Source organism: Parasteatoda tepidariorum, chromosome X1 (assembly GCF_043381705.1).
Source record: "Parasteatoda tepidariorum isolate YZ-2023 chromosome X1, CAS_Ptep_4.0, whole genome shotgun sequence".
NCBI lineage: Eukaryota > Metazoa > Arthropoda > Arachnida > Araneae > Theridiidae > Parasteatoda > Parasteatoda tepidariorum.
In genome coordinates this window covers 27,908,389-27,929,461 of record NC_092214.1, presented here as the reverse complement: position 1 = coordinate 27,929,461, position 21,073 = coordinate 27,908,389, and the positions used below count along the sequence as shown (strand labels likewise).

General features: G+C 28.6%; 1 protein-coding gene across 1 annotated transcript in view; it reads right to left on the bottom strand.

Moving 5' to 3' along the window:
- The window catches only part of LOC107446646 (uncharacterized), a 210,058-nt gene that overhangs the window by 20,827 nt on the left and 168,158 nt on the right, over positions 1–21,073 (bottom strand). The window contains exons 13-18 of the mRNA XM_016061338.3: positions 20,880–20,987; positions 18,803–18,926; positions 13,337–13,485; positions 11,914–12,117; positions 8,678–8,776; positions 4,271–6,092 (exon numbers count right to left, since the gene is read on the bottom strand). Of these exons, the coding sequence (XP_015916824.2) occupies positions 4,271–6,092; positions 8,678–8,776; positions 11,914–12,117; positions 13,337–13,485; positions 18,803–18,926; positions 20,880–20,987 (2,506 nt within the window). The remainder of the gene's footprint in view (positions 1–4,270; positions 6,093–8,677; positions 8,777–11,913; positions 12,118–13,336; positions 13,486–18,802; positions 18,927–20,879; positions 20,988–21,073) is intronic.

Sequence of the window (21,073 nt, the reverse complement as noted above, 5' to 3'; positions counted from 1 at the left end):
TTCTTTACTTTCAGTATATATATATATATATATATATTAAAACTTTTTTTTGATAGTGTTATAAAAATGCCTTAAAACAAAATGAGAATAAAAAGAATTAAAATTTATTATTACTTGCATGCATTCCAAAATTGTTAATAAACCCTTATTTTTTCCAGAAAATTGTAGTCCCGCAGTGGACTGATCGTTAAGACGCGGTTCCCATCAGATCACCGAAGTCAAGCATCACTGGCTGCGGTCAGTGTGCGGTTCGGTGACCACTTGGATCAGTCTGCGTAGGGACCGAGGGTGTGCGGTATTGGTCCTCGTTAAACTGTGCTACCGTAAAGTGCTCGACTTCGCGTGCATGTCGTCGGGCTACCGAAGCGGAGGTGCCATCCCCTCTGCAGAGGATCAAAATTGTGATGGCATGTCTTCGGATCATCCTCAGGGATATGTTTCCCAGACCGCCGCCAATTGCCCATTGTGCAGCTCTAGTGCGACGTAAATGAACAACAACAACCAGAAAAGTATAGTTTAATTAAAATTCCTTTAGATTTATATTTTTACTTAATAATTTAACTTCAATAAAAACCGAAAAAATTATAAGCATATACGTTTTTCTTAAATGGTTTTTAAGATATTGAAATAGTTTTTCTTATCTACCGAACGAGTATGTATTGGGGATAAAATAATTAACATAGCAAAATAAACTAAAATATTTTGTGCATTAAAGTTCTGAAAACTTGCACTCGAACAACTTCTCGAAATTTATAAATATTCTTCCTAAAAGTATCTTAAGTTAAAAGAATATTTTATCATCATTGCAAAAATAACTTTTTTCTGAGGTATATAAAAAAACAACTCAATAGCAACTTAATCTTGCTTTTTTAAATAACAAACATTGTTAGTTTACGCCATTAAAAATCGTGTATGGAATTTAAAAAAGAGGAATTCCTTAAAGTTTCGATAGTAAATTTGAAACATCTATCGATCGGGAGGAAAGATCCGTGTTGAACCCTCAGCGTGGTTGCCAGGGCCCGTTGTTAAGATTAAATGACATAGTTTCATTTCTTACGCTTCTTTATAACTGAGCAACTTTACTAACTTCAAAATAAAGATAGATAATAAAGCAATCAAGCGTAAGCTTACATAAGCAAAAAATTCAAGTACCCATTTTTGCCTTATTTTTATGCACTTTACCTATTAAGTCACAATGAATAACTGTCTTTGATAAAATAATGTGTCTTCAAAATAATATCATCCGATGAATTTGCACTATAGGATTTAACTATATTAGTTCTGTGCTTTACTAAGTAGATAAAAATCAACCAAAAAATAATAAGTTTATAGCAATTTTTTCAACATTATATGTGCGTTATTGCTGTATTAAAATTGTCAGTTTTTAGTTATTGTCCTTTATACTTAAAATCAAAGCAATTTATCAAATGCTTATGAGTAAATTTCGCACTGAGTCAAGTTAAAATGGGTTTTTGAAATAAAGAAGTGGCTTTTATAATCATTTTAAACATTTTGTTCCCAAATATTTTGTTTTATTTGTCTTGTGCATAAATGCATGTTTTGTGCATATTGATAAAAAATCACCGAAAACTATTCTTAGTGCTGGAAACAGTTTAAAGTTAATTTCTTTCATTACAAATATTGTAAGTTATTGATTTGTTAAAAATGCAGTTAATGACACTAATATTCAAAATCAGAGCAATCAATCAAATGCTTCTGAATAGTTTTCATACTAAGTGCTAACGCTTTTATCAAAAATGAAATTGCATGGTAAATTTTACCATATTCACATAGTTTTGATTATATTTTTTTTCTCAAAGTACTAAGTTAATGTTGTGCATTACAGCAATGATAAAAATTTGGGGAGAAATAATGCGCAAAAACGGAACAGCTTTAATTTAATTTCTTCACAAATAAATAATGTGAAATTTAAGTTTGTTAAATTTTGTAAATCGTAAAGTATTTAATTCTTAGTTACTTGCATTAATATTTAAAATTTGTGCAATCAAAGAAATATTTCTAAATAATTTTAGTGTTAAGATATCGACTAATTTATTAAGATATTGATAAAATATCGACTTGTTTAATCTTTTACGCAATTTGTATTTAAGGTATTTACTTTGTTGGTCTAGTGCATTATGTTCATAAAAATTCCACTGAATTTATATGTAAGAATGGAAACAATTTTAAGTTAATTCCTTCTCTAATGAAAGTTTTACGTTTTTGAATTATTAAAAATGCATGTATCTATTGACACATATGGTTAAAACCTTACTATCAAATGCTTTAAGAGAATTTTTATGCAAAGATAAACTGTGTTTTAGCGAAATAAAATTGAAACTAATTTGAGGACTGTAGCAATTAACTCAAACATTTTTCTTTTAGTTTATTTTAACTTATGATTACAGTAAGTTAGTGATCATAATTTCCAGTGAACTATTACCATAAGAACAGAAAAATTACCAACTGAATGATTTAAATACGCTATATTTAGATTTTATTAACCAGAATTATGCTTTTTCTTTTCAAAATAGATGCTTAAAAATAATATAGAAAATCTTCTGTCCCAATAGTATAACAAATAAAGACCTTTTAACAAAAACTAATATCCCATCTGTAAATGAAAAAAATTTAAAACGAAGATGGAGATGGCTCGGGCATATACCAAGAAGAGATAGAAACAATCTTGCAAATGTTGGAAGCTCATGGGCACCTGACGGAAAGAGAAAAAGAGGAAGACCGAGACTTGCATGGCAAAGATGCATTAGGGAAGATCTTAATAGAGCATGATTAACTAGATGGGAAGAAGCACGCTGCCTAGCCAAAGACAGGAGTGTGTGGAGAAAAAGACTCGAGGCCTTATGTGCCAGTTCGGCATGAAGAGAATAAACAAGTAAGTTTTATCATATAAACGGAAAAATTACCAACTAAATGGCTTAAATGCAGTATATTTAGATTTTATTAACTAGAATTATGCCTTCTTTTACCAGAAATGTCATTACCATACAATACGGTCATTTTTCCAGAAATTTTTCTCCGCGTATTACTCACATAACTTGATCGCACAACACAAATAATAAATACTTGATTTTTACAAAATTCTTGAAAAAATTAAAAACAAATAAAAAAGACGTATAAGAATCTATGACCTGAAAAATTAAATAATAGGTGATTGCACATTAAAAGGATTTTATAGAGTGGTGGGTACAGATTACTATTGTTTCACAGACCTATTGCTTACAATTATTTGCAATTAGTATTCTGTGTCCTACTAATGACGTATTATGTGACCTACTATCCTACTAATTGCCCTACTAATGTCATAACAACTGATTTCAAAACATGTGGTGCTTTTGTGCAGGCTTTTGTTTTTCGCTGTAAAAAATGAAAGTTTAAATTTCGCAAAACTTTCCTCTTTTTTGACGAAACCATTTTTTCAAAAATGTCCCAAGTAAAAATTTTATCAAATTGTGGAAATTACTTTCATTTGTTTCAAGATACGAAATTTGTCAAAAACAATAGGTTTAATACAACTTATTGATTAACACTTGGTTAGAAAATACAGTATAAAATCAAAACACGAGTAGTATAAGTACATAGACTATATGTCATCAGCAGGATCTGTCTGACAAGTAAAAACTCTAGCATCTGTTCATGCTGTTAGAAACAATTTCTAGCCTGATTTTTAAAACCTGATTCTTAAAGATATTTTTTTTCATAATTGAAAAATTTGAAAGCTTTTACACTCAAAAGCATTTACTTCTGAGTGCAATATTTTTACTTCTGTACTTCTTATTATTTTTAAACAATAATTGTAGAATCTAAAATGAGAATTACCTTAAAAAATAATGGATCCGAGATAAGATTCCCTGTGTATATGATTAATGTTTTGAGAAACAGACTTAAAAGTTTAATGTGTAAGAAAATTTAAATTAAATTTCATTTTAATATACACTTGTATAACTTTATTAATAAGGTTATTTTTTCAATAATAAAAAAATGAGGACATTTACATAGCAAATCATATAAATTGGTTCGGTTTTAAAAATTTGCTTTATAAAATTGTTTGATTAGTCTTATTAAAAACTGTGTAAAATAACAAATTGTTACAAAAATATAACCTCTCTTTTATTAGTGAAGCACAAAATCCCCTTTATATAATCCTAATTTTCACTAAAACTAAACTAAACAGTATACTTCTCAATAAGTATTTATTTGTATTTGCACTTCCACGAAAAAAAAAAACTTCTGAACAAAAGACATGACTTACTTGTCTGATGGGATCCCTCCCTTGGATTTTTATCTGTGGTTTCACTATTATTTTGTTCTGTTTCAGTGGCATTTTCAGATTGTTCATCCGTGTTTTCATTACTTTGCAAATCCACGTTCGGTTCTTCTTTATGTTCTTCCTCTTTCGTGTTTTCTTCTTCTTTAATGTCTTTCGCTTCAGAATCATTATTTGTATCAAGCTCATTGTTTTCCTCGGTCGCTTCATTTTCTTCTATTTTTTCATTTTCTTCTTTTTCTTCACTTGGTGTATTTTCTACTGCTTCTTGATTTTCTGAGGGATTTTCTTCGAGAACGTCTTCTGTAATTTCTTGGGTGTCTGGGGCAGTTTCTCCTTCAGTCGTATTTTCATTTACAACATTATCGGTATCATTATTTTCCATGTTCTCATTTTCTTCTTTAGCTGAGCAGGTTTGATCTATTGTTTCTTCATTTGAAGCCTCTTGCTCCTCATTTTTATCCACGTTTGCCTCAATATTTTCATTAATGTCTTTATTTTCAGTATCGGCATTATTTTCCTCCTCATCTTTAGTTTCCTCGTCTTCTTTATGTTCTTCCTCGTCTTCTTTATGTTCTTCCTCATCTTTAGTTTCCTCGTCTTCTTTATGCTCTTCCTCAACTTTAGGTTCTTCATCTTCATTATTTTCTTCCCCATCTTTACTTTCATCTTCTTTTTCCTCAGATTCTTCAATATTTTCAGCATTATCTGGATTACCACTTCCTACTTCAGCAACAGTGATGACTTCAAAGTTTTTCGATGATGCCTCCGTGCTTTCTTCTGGAATGGGATCCTCATCAGCATTTTCTTCAATGTTCTCATGCTCTTTAACTTCAGTATCAGCAGGTTTGTCAATATTTTCTTCTTCATCGTTGCCAGTTTGTACAACATTCTCGGCAGTTTCTTCTGTTTGCACCTCTGCTTCTTCTTCGTTTGCTTCAACGTTTCCCACAGCATCTTCTGCTTCATTTTCGTCTTTATCTATTTCAACACTTTCGTCCTTTTCTTCGTCTTGATTTTCTGCGACATTTTCTGAGTCTTCAACTTTGTCTTCCTCGTTATCTTTAGTATTTTCTGAATCATCCTCTTTGTTTTCATTGTCATCTTCACCTTTATTTTCTTCCTCATTTCCATCAATTTCTGTTGCATTTTCCGATTTTTCTTCAGGTTCCTTTACATCGTCTGATTCTGCAACATTATCTTCAGTTGTTTCTATATCTTTCTCCTCTTTTTCGGGATTTTCAGTAGGATCGGCACTTAATTCATTTGCTGTAGTTTCGTCAACGCTTTCTTCTTCCTGAGTTTGGGTCTCTACTTCCTCAACAGCTGCTTCATCTTCATTTGATTCAATTAAATCCGCTTCTACACCAGCGTCTTCGTCATTTTCTTCCTTAATATCATTGTGTAAACTTTCATTCGTTTCCTCTTCCTCAATAGCATCTTTTTCATCACTATCACTTAATTTATCTTCCGAACAGTTTGCTGAATCATCAAGGTCATCATTTGATGACTCTCTTGACTCTCTAACTTCACCTGATTCTGTTTCATTTTCTCTGGATTCTGGATTGACCTGAAGGTCAGTATCTTCAGAAACCTCAGATACAACACCAGTTTTATTTTTTGCATTTTGAAAGAATATGGAATTTTTCCTTCTTGTGTATTTGGATGATTTCTTATATTTTCCCTCTGAACTTGAATTAGAGTACATGCTGTCTGAACTAGTGTTTGGAGAAATTTTATATATATCACCATTAATTTTCATGTCAGATTTATGAGATTGAAGATAAAAGTCAGCTGATCGTCCTTTCTGTAAATGAACAGTACATTAATAAAATATATATAATTGGTGAATAATTATTGAAAACAGTTCGACAGTAGTAAAAAAAGGGTCATAACTCAATTAAAGTAAAATAGTGTCACATAGCTATTATGAACAGTTTTAGCTTCATTAAACTAGTAAAGCGCTGAAATAATAACTTTATATAGTTAAGTGTTTATGTATGATATATATATATATATATATATATATATAATGCAAATTTTTCATTAAAATTGCCAAACAGTTTTGTTCGTGTTGAAGTAATTTGTACTTTCTACTGATAAATAATACTTTAATTATTACTCTTTCAACTATGTCTAAATAAACAGCTTATATCTAGCCATAAACATCACAATTATAAAATTGTAAGTATATTTTATAAAAATAAATATAAGGGGCATTGGCTCAATACAGGAAGCCGCTTGCTTCTATTGAGACTTAAAGTTTCTTAAATGCGATGTTAGCTGCTTTATTTTTTACTATACTTAATAAAATCAATACAAGTTAACAAAATGTCTAAAATTATTATTAGAAATAAAACATTCACTGAAAATTAGCTGATTAAAACATACCTAGAAAAATATATTAAAACAAATAGCAATATACAGTGTTCATTAAGAAGGAAAAAAGGGGATGATCATCTAATTATAAGATTTAATTATCGCTGATATGTTTTGAAGAAATCAGTTTAAACACTTGTAAATCTAACTGATTCTTATCGTTTGTGTTCATTCAATATTTTAAAAAATTAAAAGTTAGTACTTTCTTTTAAAAGAATTTAATTGCGAACAGGATGGCAATTTTTACACTTTATAAAGTCTGCTAAACAGTCAAACTTCTATGTAGAAAAGGTTTTTACACCTATTAACTCAACCGGTTTTATATTTTAATAAATAAAAAAAATTTTACAAATTCATTTAAGTCATTATTATTTTTTTGCATAATATTTTTATATAAATCCATTCAGTTATTTGAGTAGGTTCCTAACAAAATAAAATCTAAATAATGTATTTTATTGCAAAAACTTCTTTTGCGTTGAAAAAAAAATTTCTTTTTTTAAAAGGACATTTTCCCGAAAACCATTAATTCCATATCTTCAATAGTTCGAAAGTATTGAACAATTTATAACTTAATAAATAGCTATTAGTTAAAAATATGTCCTTTATATATATATATATATATATATATATANTATATGTTCCTTCAAGCGACTTACGTAATAGATATTAAAATATTTTTGTTTTTAAGAATTTCCTAATTTTCCTGAATAATTTTTAAATTATATTTTAAAACTAGGTAAAGAAAAATACTGCATAGAAATAAGTTAATGTTTAGTAAATATCATATAGACATATTAAGCAGCAAGTAAAACTACTGTAGTTATTTTTCTTTTGCCTAACACTTTCTCCCTACGCGTTGATAAACGAAAAATAGCTTTATATCCACTTTGTTAATTCAATTTACTCAATGCCGGCAAGTAAGAAACTCATGAGGGAATCAACCGATGAGAAAAGAAACAGTAGCTAAAAGCTGGTAGAAACAGTAAGTGCAGCTTTGTTAACAGAGCTTATACTTCTTACAATCGAAGAGTTTACAAGGAATAAAAAAAATAATCTTTTTGTGTTATTAAGTAAAAGGATCTCTTAAAAGAGATAGGTTATTAAATGAAACTTAAGAGTATTGATATTTAAATATTTAATTTCATGTAGAATAATTTTTTATGTTTGAAATGTATTTAAAATTGTATTTTCATTATATTTGCTTTCTTTTCATTGTTCATTTTATTTACATTTGGTTATTTACTCAGAACCCGATGAAAATAAAAGTTTTATGAAATTTAATAAAGTAAAATATTACTCATCTCATAAATCTCCGTAATTAATAGTCGTTTTATTTTTAATTATAATTATTTAAATTGTCTTGTAAGAAAGACTTTTTGTCTCAACGAAAAGGTTAAAATCCTCAAAAGAAGAAGTCCTTTTAAAAATAACACATTTTAAAAAAATAGGAATGAAAAATTAAATTTATTTTTGTTCTCCTCACACTATTGTATTGATATATTTTGCTTTAACTGTATTAATTCAATACTGGAAAGCACTCTAGTTTGTATGGATATAATTGTGCGAGCTGATGGTGAAAATATATATTTTCGTTATTTTGTGTTCTGGCTTTTTATTTAATTTTTTTCCTAATTTTTTTTATATTTTTTCTTTGTTTTTTTTTATTTTCTTAATTTTCTGTGTTAATCTCACGTTTTTTTGTTTTATTTGTTTTCAATTGTTTCAGTTAGCTGTGTCATTTTTCACTTATTTTTGGGACAGGTTTAAGTAGTTTTATATTTAAATACTGCTTGAAATAAGAAGCATTTGCTTGCAAAAATTTTATTCATTTTTTATCAATAATTTAAATAATCACCAATTACCACAATAAAGAGTTGAAATTATACATTTTTATATTAGTTTTTGAAAATTTAAAATAATGAACTTGATGTCAAAAATATGTCTTGCTTACTTCCTTTCTCAACTAAGCATAACTGTATGGGTGCAAAATATAGTTTTTAATTACAAACTTACCAAATCAAGGATTTTAGAGTTGGCACCGGCTTCTTTGAGTAGTTTGTGCAGTGTATGATTTCCTTTTTGGCTTACTATATGAAGTGCAGTCCGGCCTCCCTTAAATAAAATAAAAAATATATAGTTTCAACTAAGTCATTGATCAGTTCTGTCAGAATTGAAAGAGATTTGAAGGGAACAATTTGAAATTTTAATGTCAAGTCTTAAAGATTAAACCCTCTCTTTAAATTCAGTACGTAGTTCTAGGTTTCAATTATTCTATATATAATAAAGTATTAAACTATATACAAGCAATGAAATGGGGAAAAGCATTAGGAATATTTTGTTTAAAATGCATTTATGTATATATATNTTTCTTAAAAAGTTTTTTTTTCTGTGAACAATGTTTTTTTTTCTGTAGAATTTACAGTTATTTAGTGCATATGCATTTATATGCATTTATATAATATATAGATTGATATAATATATATATCTATGTATATATATATAAATTGAATTGTTTTTTCATTAGCTAAAAGCAGTTTTTATAATTAGTTCAAAGGTATAACAAATTGTTAATGAAATTCAACAAAAAGCGTCCATCTCCTGGCTCGAATTCTGTAGTTAAATCCGCAATAAACGCTACTGAAATGTTTCAAAAACAGCAAAAGAGGTTTATTTAAAGTTTTTAAATAGTATAACATGTTTCAAAATACAGAATCTGAAAGCAAAACACGGTCTAATAAAATTACTGTATTGCGCGGTAAGGACATCTCTGGTAAAAAAAAAAAAACATAATTCTGATAATAAAAACCAAAATATACGGAGTTTAAATCATTCATTTGACAATTTTTCTTTCAAATGGTAACAGTTTACCGAAAATTTTGATTTTTAGAATTATTTTTCTTATTAACACTTATATAGTCAAAAATACATAAACTGAAATTTAATTTTAACCGAATAAATGATTTTTATCATTCTCAAATGTATCATGACAAATTACCAAATTTTATAACCTATCATAAAACCATAATTTATTGTTACTTTTACCAAAATCATTACTAAATCGCTACAGTAAAAAATACCAGGATTTTTGGTGTTCCTATAGAGTCAAAAGCACGGTAAATTTTACCATTTTCTGATAGTTTTAACCATACTTTTTGTGTATTATTGACTATCCAAGCTCTAAGTGTCTATTCGCTTCAACTAATCAGGAATATGTATATCACATCCGAGATTTGCAATTTAGTGATTGTTATTCAACATTTAAAGACATTACAGAACAGTCCTCTGTGTCATTTGATTCTTGGCAAGCAATTTAGAAACATCCTTGGGTCATTAGAAACGTTTCTGTTTAACGAGCATATAACAATGAACGTTTTCAATGTGCCATTATCATTCAGGCTCAAATAGAACAACATCGGGTTCCCCGTATTTATTTACAATACAATATAGACCAAAAACACGATAAAACATGATGGAGTAATATATAAAAGGTGTTGAAAGTGTTATGATAAGCTATAAAGTCAGTTGGAATTATTAGATGATTCGATGCATGCTGAAGATTTTCTCATTTTTGTATTTAATTCAGCAAAATTAGGGTAGTAGACGTAGTTCCAGTTTTGCCATCTTATTAGTTATAAAAGATTTATATATTAAAATATCACTATATGTTTTTTTGCATTTGTCTTATTAAATCTTTTATAACCTTTTAAATTGTTAGTGAAAACATCGGAATCAATGCCTCACTTGCCTGGATATCAATGTCAGGAGCATAAATATGTGTCAGAATTTGCTATGTTTCCCTTTTTCTTCATAAAAAATGAATAATTTCTTGATTACTAGATATATTTACTTGCGCGTGATTTCATTCGTTTCATCGTAAAAAATAAAATTGGAAAAATTACATAGCTTGCCTAGATAAAAGCAAAAATGCTTTGCCCCCACTCCCTTACTAAACTTTAGAGTTTATCTCCAAGGTGTAAACTTCAGCTATTCATACTGCGTCTCTAAATCCAATTTTTAGAAGAATTTACAGCTTTTCGGACTTCTTTTTATCAACACTGAGAGAAAAAATATGATCAAAACTACCAGAATATATTATAATTTACCGTGTTTCTGGCTCAATGGGAATACCAAAGAACTCAGTAATTTTTACCGAATCACTTTGGTAATGGTTTTGATGAAATTAACAATGAAATATAGTTTTATAAAATGAGATAAAATTTGGTAAATTAGGTAAAGTTTAAAAATTTTATCATGATACCTTAGAGTATGGAAAATACCATTTTTATTCGGTTAAATTTACTTTTCAGTTTTGTATTTTTTACCAATTGTGTGGTAACAAGAACCATAATTTTAAAATGCAGAATTTCCAGTAAAACGTCCCAATATGAACGTAAAAGTTAAAATACCGTATATTCAATTATTTATTAACCGGAATTATGCTCTTTTTTTTACCAGAAATGTCATTACTATACAACACTGTAATTTAAAAAAACTTTAATTTAATTTAGCAGAACGTGAATGGTGACATTTTCTACGTGTGACGATTTCTGCATTCAGTTACTCAGTTACGGGCCTCAAAATTTATGGCCATATTAGGTTGCTAGCACACACTTTTTTCGGTCCTTCTCAGCCATGTTCGCTCCTTCCCCCCGACAAAAACAAATCGAAAAAAACTTTAAATTCCACAAAACAAATTTAAAGATAAGGATATCTGCATTCTAATTCTGCTTAAATTTATCAATTCTTGCCTCCCTCTTTGACGACCCTAGGGGTGGTCTTAACACCGTCTGAGCCACCATTCTGTACCGAAAACCTTATAAGAGGGGGACAACCACAAATGATTTATAGTTTACAAATTTTGTGGTGGATTAGATTGCATTGATCGAATCAAAGGTGCTTACTCGTAGCCTAATAGAAAAAATGAATCAATAACCACTTATCCGTAAATTGATTCCATTTTTACTTTACTTAAGGCTCCATTTCAACCAAATTTCAGTCATAAAATAATAGTCAAAGCCGTGGTTCACATATTTCACAAAAAGTATCACCACATACAAATCGACGTTTTTATCTCAAAACTCCAGAGGTTCTCCAGTTTTTCCCCCATAAACCTTGTAAAAAATATTTTTTGCAAACATAAAATAAACAAATATCTAATAGTTCTAAGTATCCTGAAAATTTCAACAGAATCAAAAATCCAACCTTGCTTATCTCTTCAAAAAATTTTCTTAAGCAATGAATTAACTTACAGAATCCTTAATATTAAGGTGAGTTGGATAATTTTTGGCAAAATGTTCAAGAACATCAGAAGACCCAACACTTGCAGCAAGGTGAATAGGAAAAGCTCCCGATTCATCTTTAGCTCGCATTAGATTTTCATTTTTACTGAGTATTGTCTTAAGTTGTTCCAGGTCATTACTTTTGATAGACTCTCGAAAAGACTGGATACTATTCTAAAATACAAAAAAAATACATTTGTTTACTGAAATTTCGAATATATTTAATAATCTTAATCGAACATTAAGAATATAATGTTACTCTAACTGACTTTAAATACTTTTAATATGAATAAGTAATTCATGACTTTTCATTTAACTTTAGACAAGATAATGATTTTACATCAATATAAATAGCACAAATCATTCGAAGCACATTATTTTTCTTTTTGATCACAAATTAAAATAATTAAGATAAAATAACTTTATAAGGATCATAATATCTTAGCTTACAAAATTCACAGAAAACGGAAACGAAAAGTTTTTAAATATATGTTTTTATTTAAATTTCTGTTATGGCTGCTAGCTGATTCTATGTAGTCCCTCTTGCAAAAAATATTTTTTAGTCAAATGTTTTGCAATACTTTATTATTCAAAACAGAATTTTCTGTTCAAAGGAGAAAAATAATACATTATTTACTAAACTACTATGAAACAAAACATGGCAATTTGAAATGTTTTGAATAACAGCATTCTGAAATGTTTAGTTTAGAAATGTTTAATTTTGATTTATGGATGTTATGGTCTGAACTCACCTGAAATATATTTCGCTGTGATCTTTTTCACAAGCAGAATGTATAAATATTTTATGCTTTTAGTACAACTACACTTTTTGAAATATTCCAATAAAATATTTTTCAGTAAAACCTTTATGATTAATTAGATTCATTTTAGCTTTTTCAGACTTTTTAAAAAATAAGTTTTAGTTGCATCGATATCCAAATTCAAAAATAACAAATTTTAAAAAAATTAATGTTATCTTATTAGTAGCATAAAATGCTAATGGTACAGGGCATAGTGATCCAAGGTACGAATGGATTCAATTTTTGACACATTTTCCATTCCTTCAGCTTGTTTTCAAAAGCATATGCTCACAAAGAATATATTTATGGAAAAATGCGCAAATACCTGCTATTTAAATTTTTACTTTCAGAATAAAAAATTAAGACTTGAAATTAATTCAAGGTAAAGCACACGCTCTTAAACATTTCCATACTTATTTCAGAATTCAATTGTCTTGATCTAAACTAGCAACATAAAAAATAAATGAACGATATAAAGTTAATCCTTATAACCTCCAAGCTATGCCCTTAAATTAAACCGTATAAATAAATATTTTAGTGTTTAATAAAAGATTCTAATTTTTTTTCTCGTTCATCGAAAAGTTGATATTTACCAAATATAAAGGAAGCTCTTTGAGAAAGTTTTTGACATCATCATGCCAGGAAGTTTTTCCTAATAAGTGTTTACCATGTCCTTCAAGTACTAGTTCTTGAAGTAGTTCAACATCTCCTCGTTGAAGAGCAGCAGTCATTCTTTCAAGGACTGAAACAAACATAAATTTATAAAATACTCAGGAGAATTCAGAAAGCATACATTATTTACTGAAACACCTATTTTAAAATAAATAATAAAAAATAGGTAGGTTTCTCTTTTTTTTCCAACAAAAAATCCAGTTGTATAATCTAATATTTTGTCTTAAAAGGTTCTTAATGACTTTTTGAGAAAATAAAAGAATATTTTTCAGGTCAATCTAAATTATGTAACAGGGGGTTCCGTAAAGACTGCCCTTAATCTTTATTTTTAGAATCTTTATCAAAACTGAACACAAAAAATACACATATTAAACCGCACAGATATAATAATTGGCAGGAGAAAAATGTGACAAATCTGAGTTCGGGAAAGCGAATGTAGTAAGCAAAAAGACAGGTTTGCTTGCAGGATTGAAAAATAATAATTGGAAACACATCCAGGTCTCAACCTCCATTTAAATCGATTTTAATGTTTATTGCATTCACCTTTTCGTACTGTAAACTTTCATATCTCAATAGATTTTTGTTTATTCCTGGATTAAATCTTAATTTACGATAGCGAATGTGATACTTTTAAGTTTATTTTTGATGAATATTCAAAATATATAAATAAATAAATAAATCCGGTTTTTATGGAACACCTAGTTTGTCATAACTGAAAACAAGTAATGAAATTCACAATTAAGTCCATTGTTCAGATTTTTGATCAAAATCCAAACTGGAGTTTCTGGAAGGGTTTCACATTTCTGGAGATACTGTTAGCTTAATTGCAAATAGCTTATATTTGACTTAAAATTCTAGCAATTTTTTACTTTGTTTTATATGTTCATTTTTGAAAAATTTATTTAAATTGCATTTTTAGTTGCAGTAGTTTTGAGAGAAGCTCTAGATAGCTGATTTGATACAATATTTTAAAACGATCTCTTTATTTAATGTCCACTAAAAATTTAAATAAAAACATTACTCATGCAGTGAAAAAAATTCCAGATCAAATTACGATGTAAATTACGAACACTTTGGGTTCATTATCCATAAAATTCATTTTATAAACATACATAAGTCTGTACTACTGTATATATTACTATACATTTTTATGTTTCTGATATATTTTGTTCTACCTGAATTTATTTGGCCATGTGTGCAAAGCAATTAAAACCAACCTTTTGAAATCATGCTTTCCGGAATGAATAGCAGAGATTTGAATAAATATTTAATCAAATTTAATTTCAATTATCTTTTAGTATTATTAAATGAATTGACTTATCTTTAAGAAGGCTAATAAAAAAATTTATTTGATTGCATTCTCGAGACACTTGAGTAGGTTTAATTTGTAGAGATAATGTGACAGTGCAAAGCATTTCATGTCTTAACTCTGTTAAGGTCTTTCACTTAATTAATTTAATCTAGACAAGAGTTGTTGTATGTCGAAAGGGAATTCGGATCAATTGCATAAATCTAAACTTGCACAATGACTTCCTCTTGTCAAATTGCTTCCTCACTGTCTTATAGTCTGTACTCCCTATAATAGTAGACTCTTCAAAATAGCTTCGTTGGATTAAAAAAAATTACATTACTCTAAACACACTACTATTGTTTTATGAGAATTAAAAATTATTTAAAATTTAACTGGTAAATAAATAAGTTATATGTACTAATTCTCATATTAAAATAATTTCCTAAGTTTGATTTGAATATTAATGCCCCCCCCCCCCAGTTTGAAATTAATATATATTTAAATGCAACTGAGTTTTACTTTTTCTAATATAAGTTATTTTTAATAATTTTGGAACTATTTTATTTCGAAGGGATGCGAAAAGTTTCCAAACTATTACTGACACCAGTCATGTCTAATTATTAATGATAATATGTACCTTTTTTACTAATATAGGTACCTGATATATTCTTTGAAAATTCCGGATCGAATTACTGTAAAAAGTACCAGTATTCAGGCTGCCGGGATTTTTACTATAAAATCAATGTTTAGCGGAATATGTTACGAAACAAAAAGTTTTATAAAATGTAGTTTTTATAGTAATAATTACCGTAAAGCCGTGGTAGTTGAGGGGATAGAGCGTTGGCTTTTCAAAGAAGTGACTCGGGTTTGAATCCCAGCGATGGCTGGTCGGTTCGAATTCCACACCTGACTCACAACGACCACAGTGTGTCTTAAAATATCATCAGTGGTAGACGGATCATGGGTTAGAGTCCACTTGCCGTCAGGCTAACCATGGGAAGTTTTTATGGTTTTCCTCTCCATGTTACGTAAATGCAGATTAGTTCCACCAAAAAAGTCCTCCACGAAAACTAATTTCTCCCAATACTTGATCCAGGGGTTCCTTTGTGCTTTTGATTGGGTTTAAAATTACAAGGCTACGGAGTTAAACATTAGTAATCGTAAACTCAATATTTGATCGGCTGTTACAAAATAAAATAATTTTGTGACAGCGACGGTTATAAAATAATATAATTACCGTAAAATCACTGAATCTTTATAAATAAATAAATATTATAAAAATCAGGTATAATATTTTATGGTGAAAATGGATTTTAAAGAATGATGCCCCCAAAGTACAAGTACTTTATACCGTAAATTTATATGAAATTTTTTACGGCATAGCTTCTGTTGTAATAGGAATTTTAAGGCCCTCAAAATGGAACTGTACCATAATTATGGTTTTTGTATGTATTTTCGGAATTAAACGTAAGAATGTTTTAGTTATGATTATACTGAAATTTCTAAATTTGCTTGATTACATGTTGTCTTGCTATTTGCATTCAGACTCTCTTTATAGTGTATAGTCTACTCTTACGGGAATAGTAAAAACTACAAAATCATGCAATCGTACTAATTTTTTCTATTTTATTCTAAATAAAAAGAAACACTCTTCTAAAAAGTTAAGCAAATATTTACTAATCAAAAATTTGTGTCGTAAGTTAAAAAGCTATTCGTACTAACTATCGGGTTAAAATATTTTTCAGAACTATGATTTGAGTGTTAATGCAATTTAAAATCTCATATGTATTCAACAGAATTAAATTTAAATTTTTCTAATAAATATCCCAGAAAATAATGATAGCTTTTTAGTGTTTTTAGACTACATCATTAGATACTTTTGTTTTCTTTATATATGCTCTCCCTAATAAAAGCTACAAAATAATATTGTAATCTTAATAACATTATCTTTATTAATTCAAATAAGAAAACCACTTTTTGAGAAATATTTACTGTTTAAAAATTCTCTCAGTAAGTTGCTCGTACTATTTTATTTTATTTTATTACCGTCGTTGAACAGCCAACCCAATTTTTGGGTTTACGACTACTAATGTTCAACTCCGTAGCCTTGTAATTTTGAACCCAATCCAGAAGACAAGGGAACTCCTGGATCAAGTATTGGTAGGAATTTGCCTTCTTGGAGGACTTTTTGATGGAACTAACCACGCGTTTGTGTTACATAAGGAGAAATAATTGCAATTCTGAAATTTCCTCTCATTAACCAAAACTAATAATTCATGTATTGATGATAAAAAAAAATGGGAAAATGCACATTATGAATAAGATTCTAGAACAACGAATGAATTCAATCAACTTAAAAAAATCTCTTGGTTCATAAACAAGTAGCATTTGTTTTTAATTGAATAAAATATTTTATTTTTTGCTTTTGATGCATGATTGTTGAAAATGAAGCTTTTCCGCTTTGTTAAAGTTATTGAATATTCCCAGCAGTTTTTATTCTAAATTAATAATGTCTATTTAAAAATAAAAAAAGAAGTAAAAGTATCAGTTTCATCCTAAGAGATAAAAAGTTTTAAGTAAACAATGAATGTATTAAATATGCTTAGATCTTTATTACAAACTGTTTTTTTTCTCTTCTTTTCAAAAAGAAATAGAGTACCTTGATAAAAAAGGTTTATTATTTTGGGAGTGGAAGTTATTTAATTAAAAAGTTAACTCCTACATAAACTTTAACAAATTAATAAAAAACTGATAACGAAATTTGTTCTGTAAAAAATATCAATGCAATCATAGAACTCTTTTCATGAATTTTGAATATATTTTTCATTAAATATCTGTTTAACTACGAAAAAGGAAAATGTAAAATGTTCCGATCGTAGCTATTTACTTGTTAAAAGTTGCAATCGATTTTTCATTCAAAAATTTTTATCTTGCTTAAATTAAGTTCAAACCTTGCACTCGAATGCCGGGAAATACAGGATGTTTCATAAAAACTACCCTTTATATGTATTTTTAGAAACCTTATCACGAATAAAAAAAAAGCATGCCCTTGTGGGTGCCACAAAATAATATGTAAGCAAGTAAGAACAATAAAGGCTATCGAAGTTTGAAAAATCACGGTACAGGAGACGGGAGTAATAAACAACGAAACATGTTTGATTGCGTGAGAAAACAAAGAGGATGTGAAAGACGATTATTAGAAAAATCTTCAAGTTAAGTACCTTTAATTAAACTTAATATAATATTACTTAAATTCACCTTCCTGCTAAATAATTTGTCATTTTAATTGCAAATTTCGTTTTTTACCCGTTTAAACATTAATTTGTGACCCCCAATGTGTATTCTTTTCTGTTTTCTTTTCTGATGAGGATTCTAAAAATACGCATTAAGGGCGGTCTTAAGGGAGCGCTAGACATACTATAAGTAAAATATGCGTAAAAAATTAATGATTTTGTGTCCTGTGTGATGAAAGAATTAGCTAAAACATAATGTGCTTAAGTATAAAATAACGTGAATAAAGCACAAATCAAGTACAAAAATGGAGATGCTATAGTTTCAGTTCTCTAATTAAGAACCTTAATTAGTATTTAAACAGCAAAGAAAAATTATTTTCGTTTGGTGCGTTGAGACGTAGATCTCGTTAATGAAACTATATTTTGGTGCTTAAAAATTGAGGATGGTTCTTGTTTAGAGAACCGAAACTATAGTATGTCCATTTCTGTGCTTGATTTGTGCTTTATTTACGTTTTTTTTTCACTTTATTCTACGTATTATAAAATGTACCCCATTCTTTTAGATTACGTAACATATCTAAAGATAACAAAAATGAAAGAAAGAAGTGATAAGACCTTTTTTCAGTTTTATATATTCTGACTCCAAAATTTTGAATTTTTTTTTTTAAAAACCTGGGTAAAACTATATAGTTTTCTTACACATAATTAAGGTTCCATGAAAAAATATAGTGAATAAGAGAAGATTTATTTTTATAACTGATTTTGGCAATATGCTTTTTGTGTGAAATATCTCATTAACAGCTGGAGCAGAAAAAAATTCAGTTTATAAAACTACTGTAAAAAGTTATTTAATCATTACATACCACCATGCCTACTAAAGCGATTTAGTGTTTCAGTTCCTCTACCACCTGCAGGTCGGCTCTTCATTATTCCTTTATTTGGCATAGTTATAAGGTGAGTTTTATAATAATCAGGCGTCCTCCCATGCTGAAAAAAAATAAAGGACGCGTAATTAATATTAGCAAAAAATAGCAAATTTAAGTAAAAGTTTAACATTAAGAATCTGAAAAAAAATGAACATTTCAGTGATAGACGAGTTATAATTAATAAAAAAATAGCAAATATAAATACATACTTTCAGTAAAATTTTTCTATTATGGACCATAATATTAGTAACTTGAATCCTTATAAGGTGTAAACTTGATACAACCTTGCTAAAGTGATTCAATCAAGTCTACGTTCAAGTTGAATAGTAATGTAATCAAATTTGGAAAGTACAGTAATATGGTTTAATTTAACAACGCATTAAAGTTGTTGCAAAGTTGTACGATACTGCGGTTCAACACGTTTGAAATTTTCCAACATTACTAGGTTAGAAATTTAGTATGACGCAAATCATTTATGTGAACGGCGAGTTGAGCATTTCATTAAAAATAAGAAAAAGCATTCATAGTTTATCTTCAAATCTTATAAGACGCATCATAAGAATTGAGAATTGCATACCAAACCTTAGCCGGAAATGTCATCATTCGCTGTTTGGGGATATTATATATCATAGACTAGAGTCTGCTCTTACGTAAGGGCTGTATGTGTAAGGGCAGCCAGTCTATAATAGGAAAGAGCCCCTACCGGCATACGATGATATTTTCGGCTATGCAATTCGAAATCCTAATGATGTGCCCTACCTCTCCTCTAAAATTGTAACCACTGTACTCAATCACCATGTATACTTCGTTTAATTATATTAATGGATAATTGAAATTCAGATTCCTCCTTTTATTCTGACTGGTCTTTTTGAAATTCTGAAAAGTTCCTTTTATCTCAGTTATTTATAATTATTTTAAAAATATGTATATAATCTTGATTGTTTATTTGAGTCTAAGTTTGATATATTTCTGAAATTAATGAACGTATTCATGCAAATATCGTTGATTAACCAGTTTGTCTACGTTCATTTTATTTCTCAAAGTAATATGTGAATTAGTACAAATAGTTAGAATATTTCGTTATGAAACTCATGTTTTTTTTCATCATTAGATTAAAGTATTTTATTAAAGTTTTATTTATTAAAGTTTTATTTATTAAATATTAATCATATTCTGACAAGTAATGCTCTGTTATTATTGTAGTGGCATGGAAAACTTATAACATCTTTCAGCTTCTGGCTATTTATACATCTTTCTTTAAAAGACACGAATCTTTAAGAAACTGCATATAAAAACTGTATGTTATCGAAAACATTAAGCTATTTTGAAAGACTAATAATTTTTTTTTGTACTGCTATCAAATTATAAGAAACAATGCACTGGCAAGACACAAACTATTTTGTATTTTTGATAATTATATCAGGATAATTATGACATTTATTCATAATACCTATTATTATTAATCATATTTTTGACAATTATTTATCCTCTTTATTTCAAAAATTCTTCTCGTTTCATTTACTAATTTAAAAAATTTCATCTTTTGAATTAATCTTTTCATTTAAATCCAATTTTAATAAGAATTATAAATGTCATGTAATCAAGCTCTATTAGTTCGCAGTATTTACTAATATTATAATACAGTTTTTAATTCTTATACTGGAATTCATTAGAATTATGTTTTCCGTTTAATGGTTTTAAATTATTGGTAAAATGAAATTTAACAAGAAAAGAGCTCCATCAACGGCTAGTGGTTGGTCAAGAGGATTTAGAGGTTAAGGCTTCAAAGTATCGTAACCAATGGCGTGGTGGTAGTAGCGTGGTCACCATTACGCCCTGACCGTCTTTACTTTCCATACAATCTATTACCCATCGATTTAAAACTGTATGAGCTGAAGGCCACAACCGGGGACAGAGCTCCGGTCTCCTTCACTAGCATCTCAGTGCCTTGAATATTTTGTCAACATAGCCAAAGTAAAATAAAATAATTGGTGAAATTAAAAGTCGCTCATACATTATCTCTGATTTTAGGGTCTGCACCAGCTTGAAGAAGCATCTTGTACAGCTGCTGGCCATCCTTACGAGACATTGCGGAAGCATAGTGTAAGGCAGTAAGACCAGTCTGTAAACAAAAATAATAATTAATCTCAAAATTGTAATAATATATTTATTATTTTTAAATAATATTAAAAACAGGATTTTTTAGTT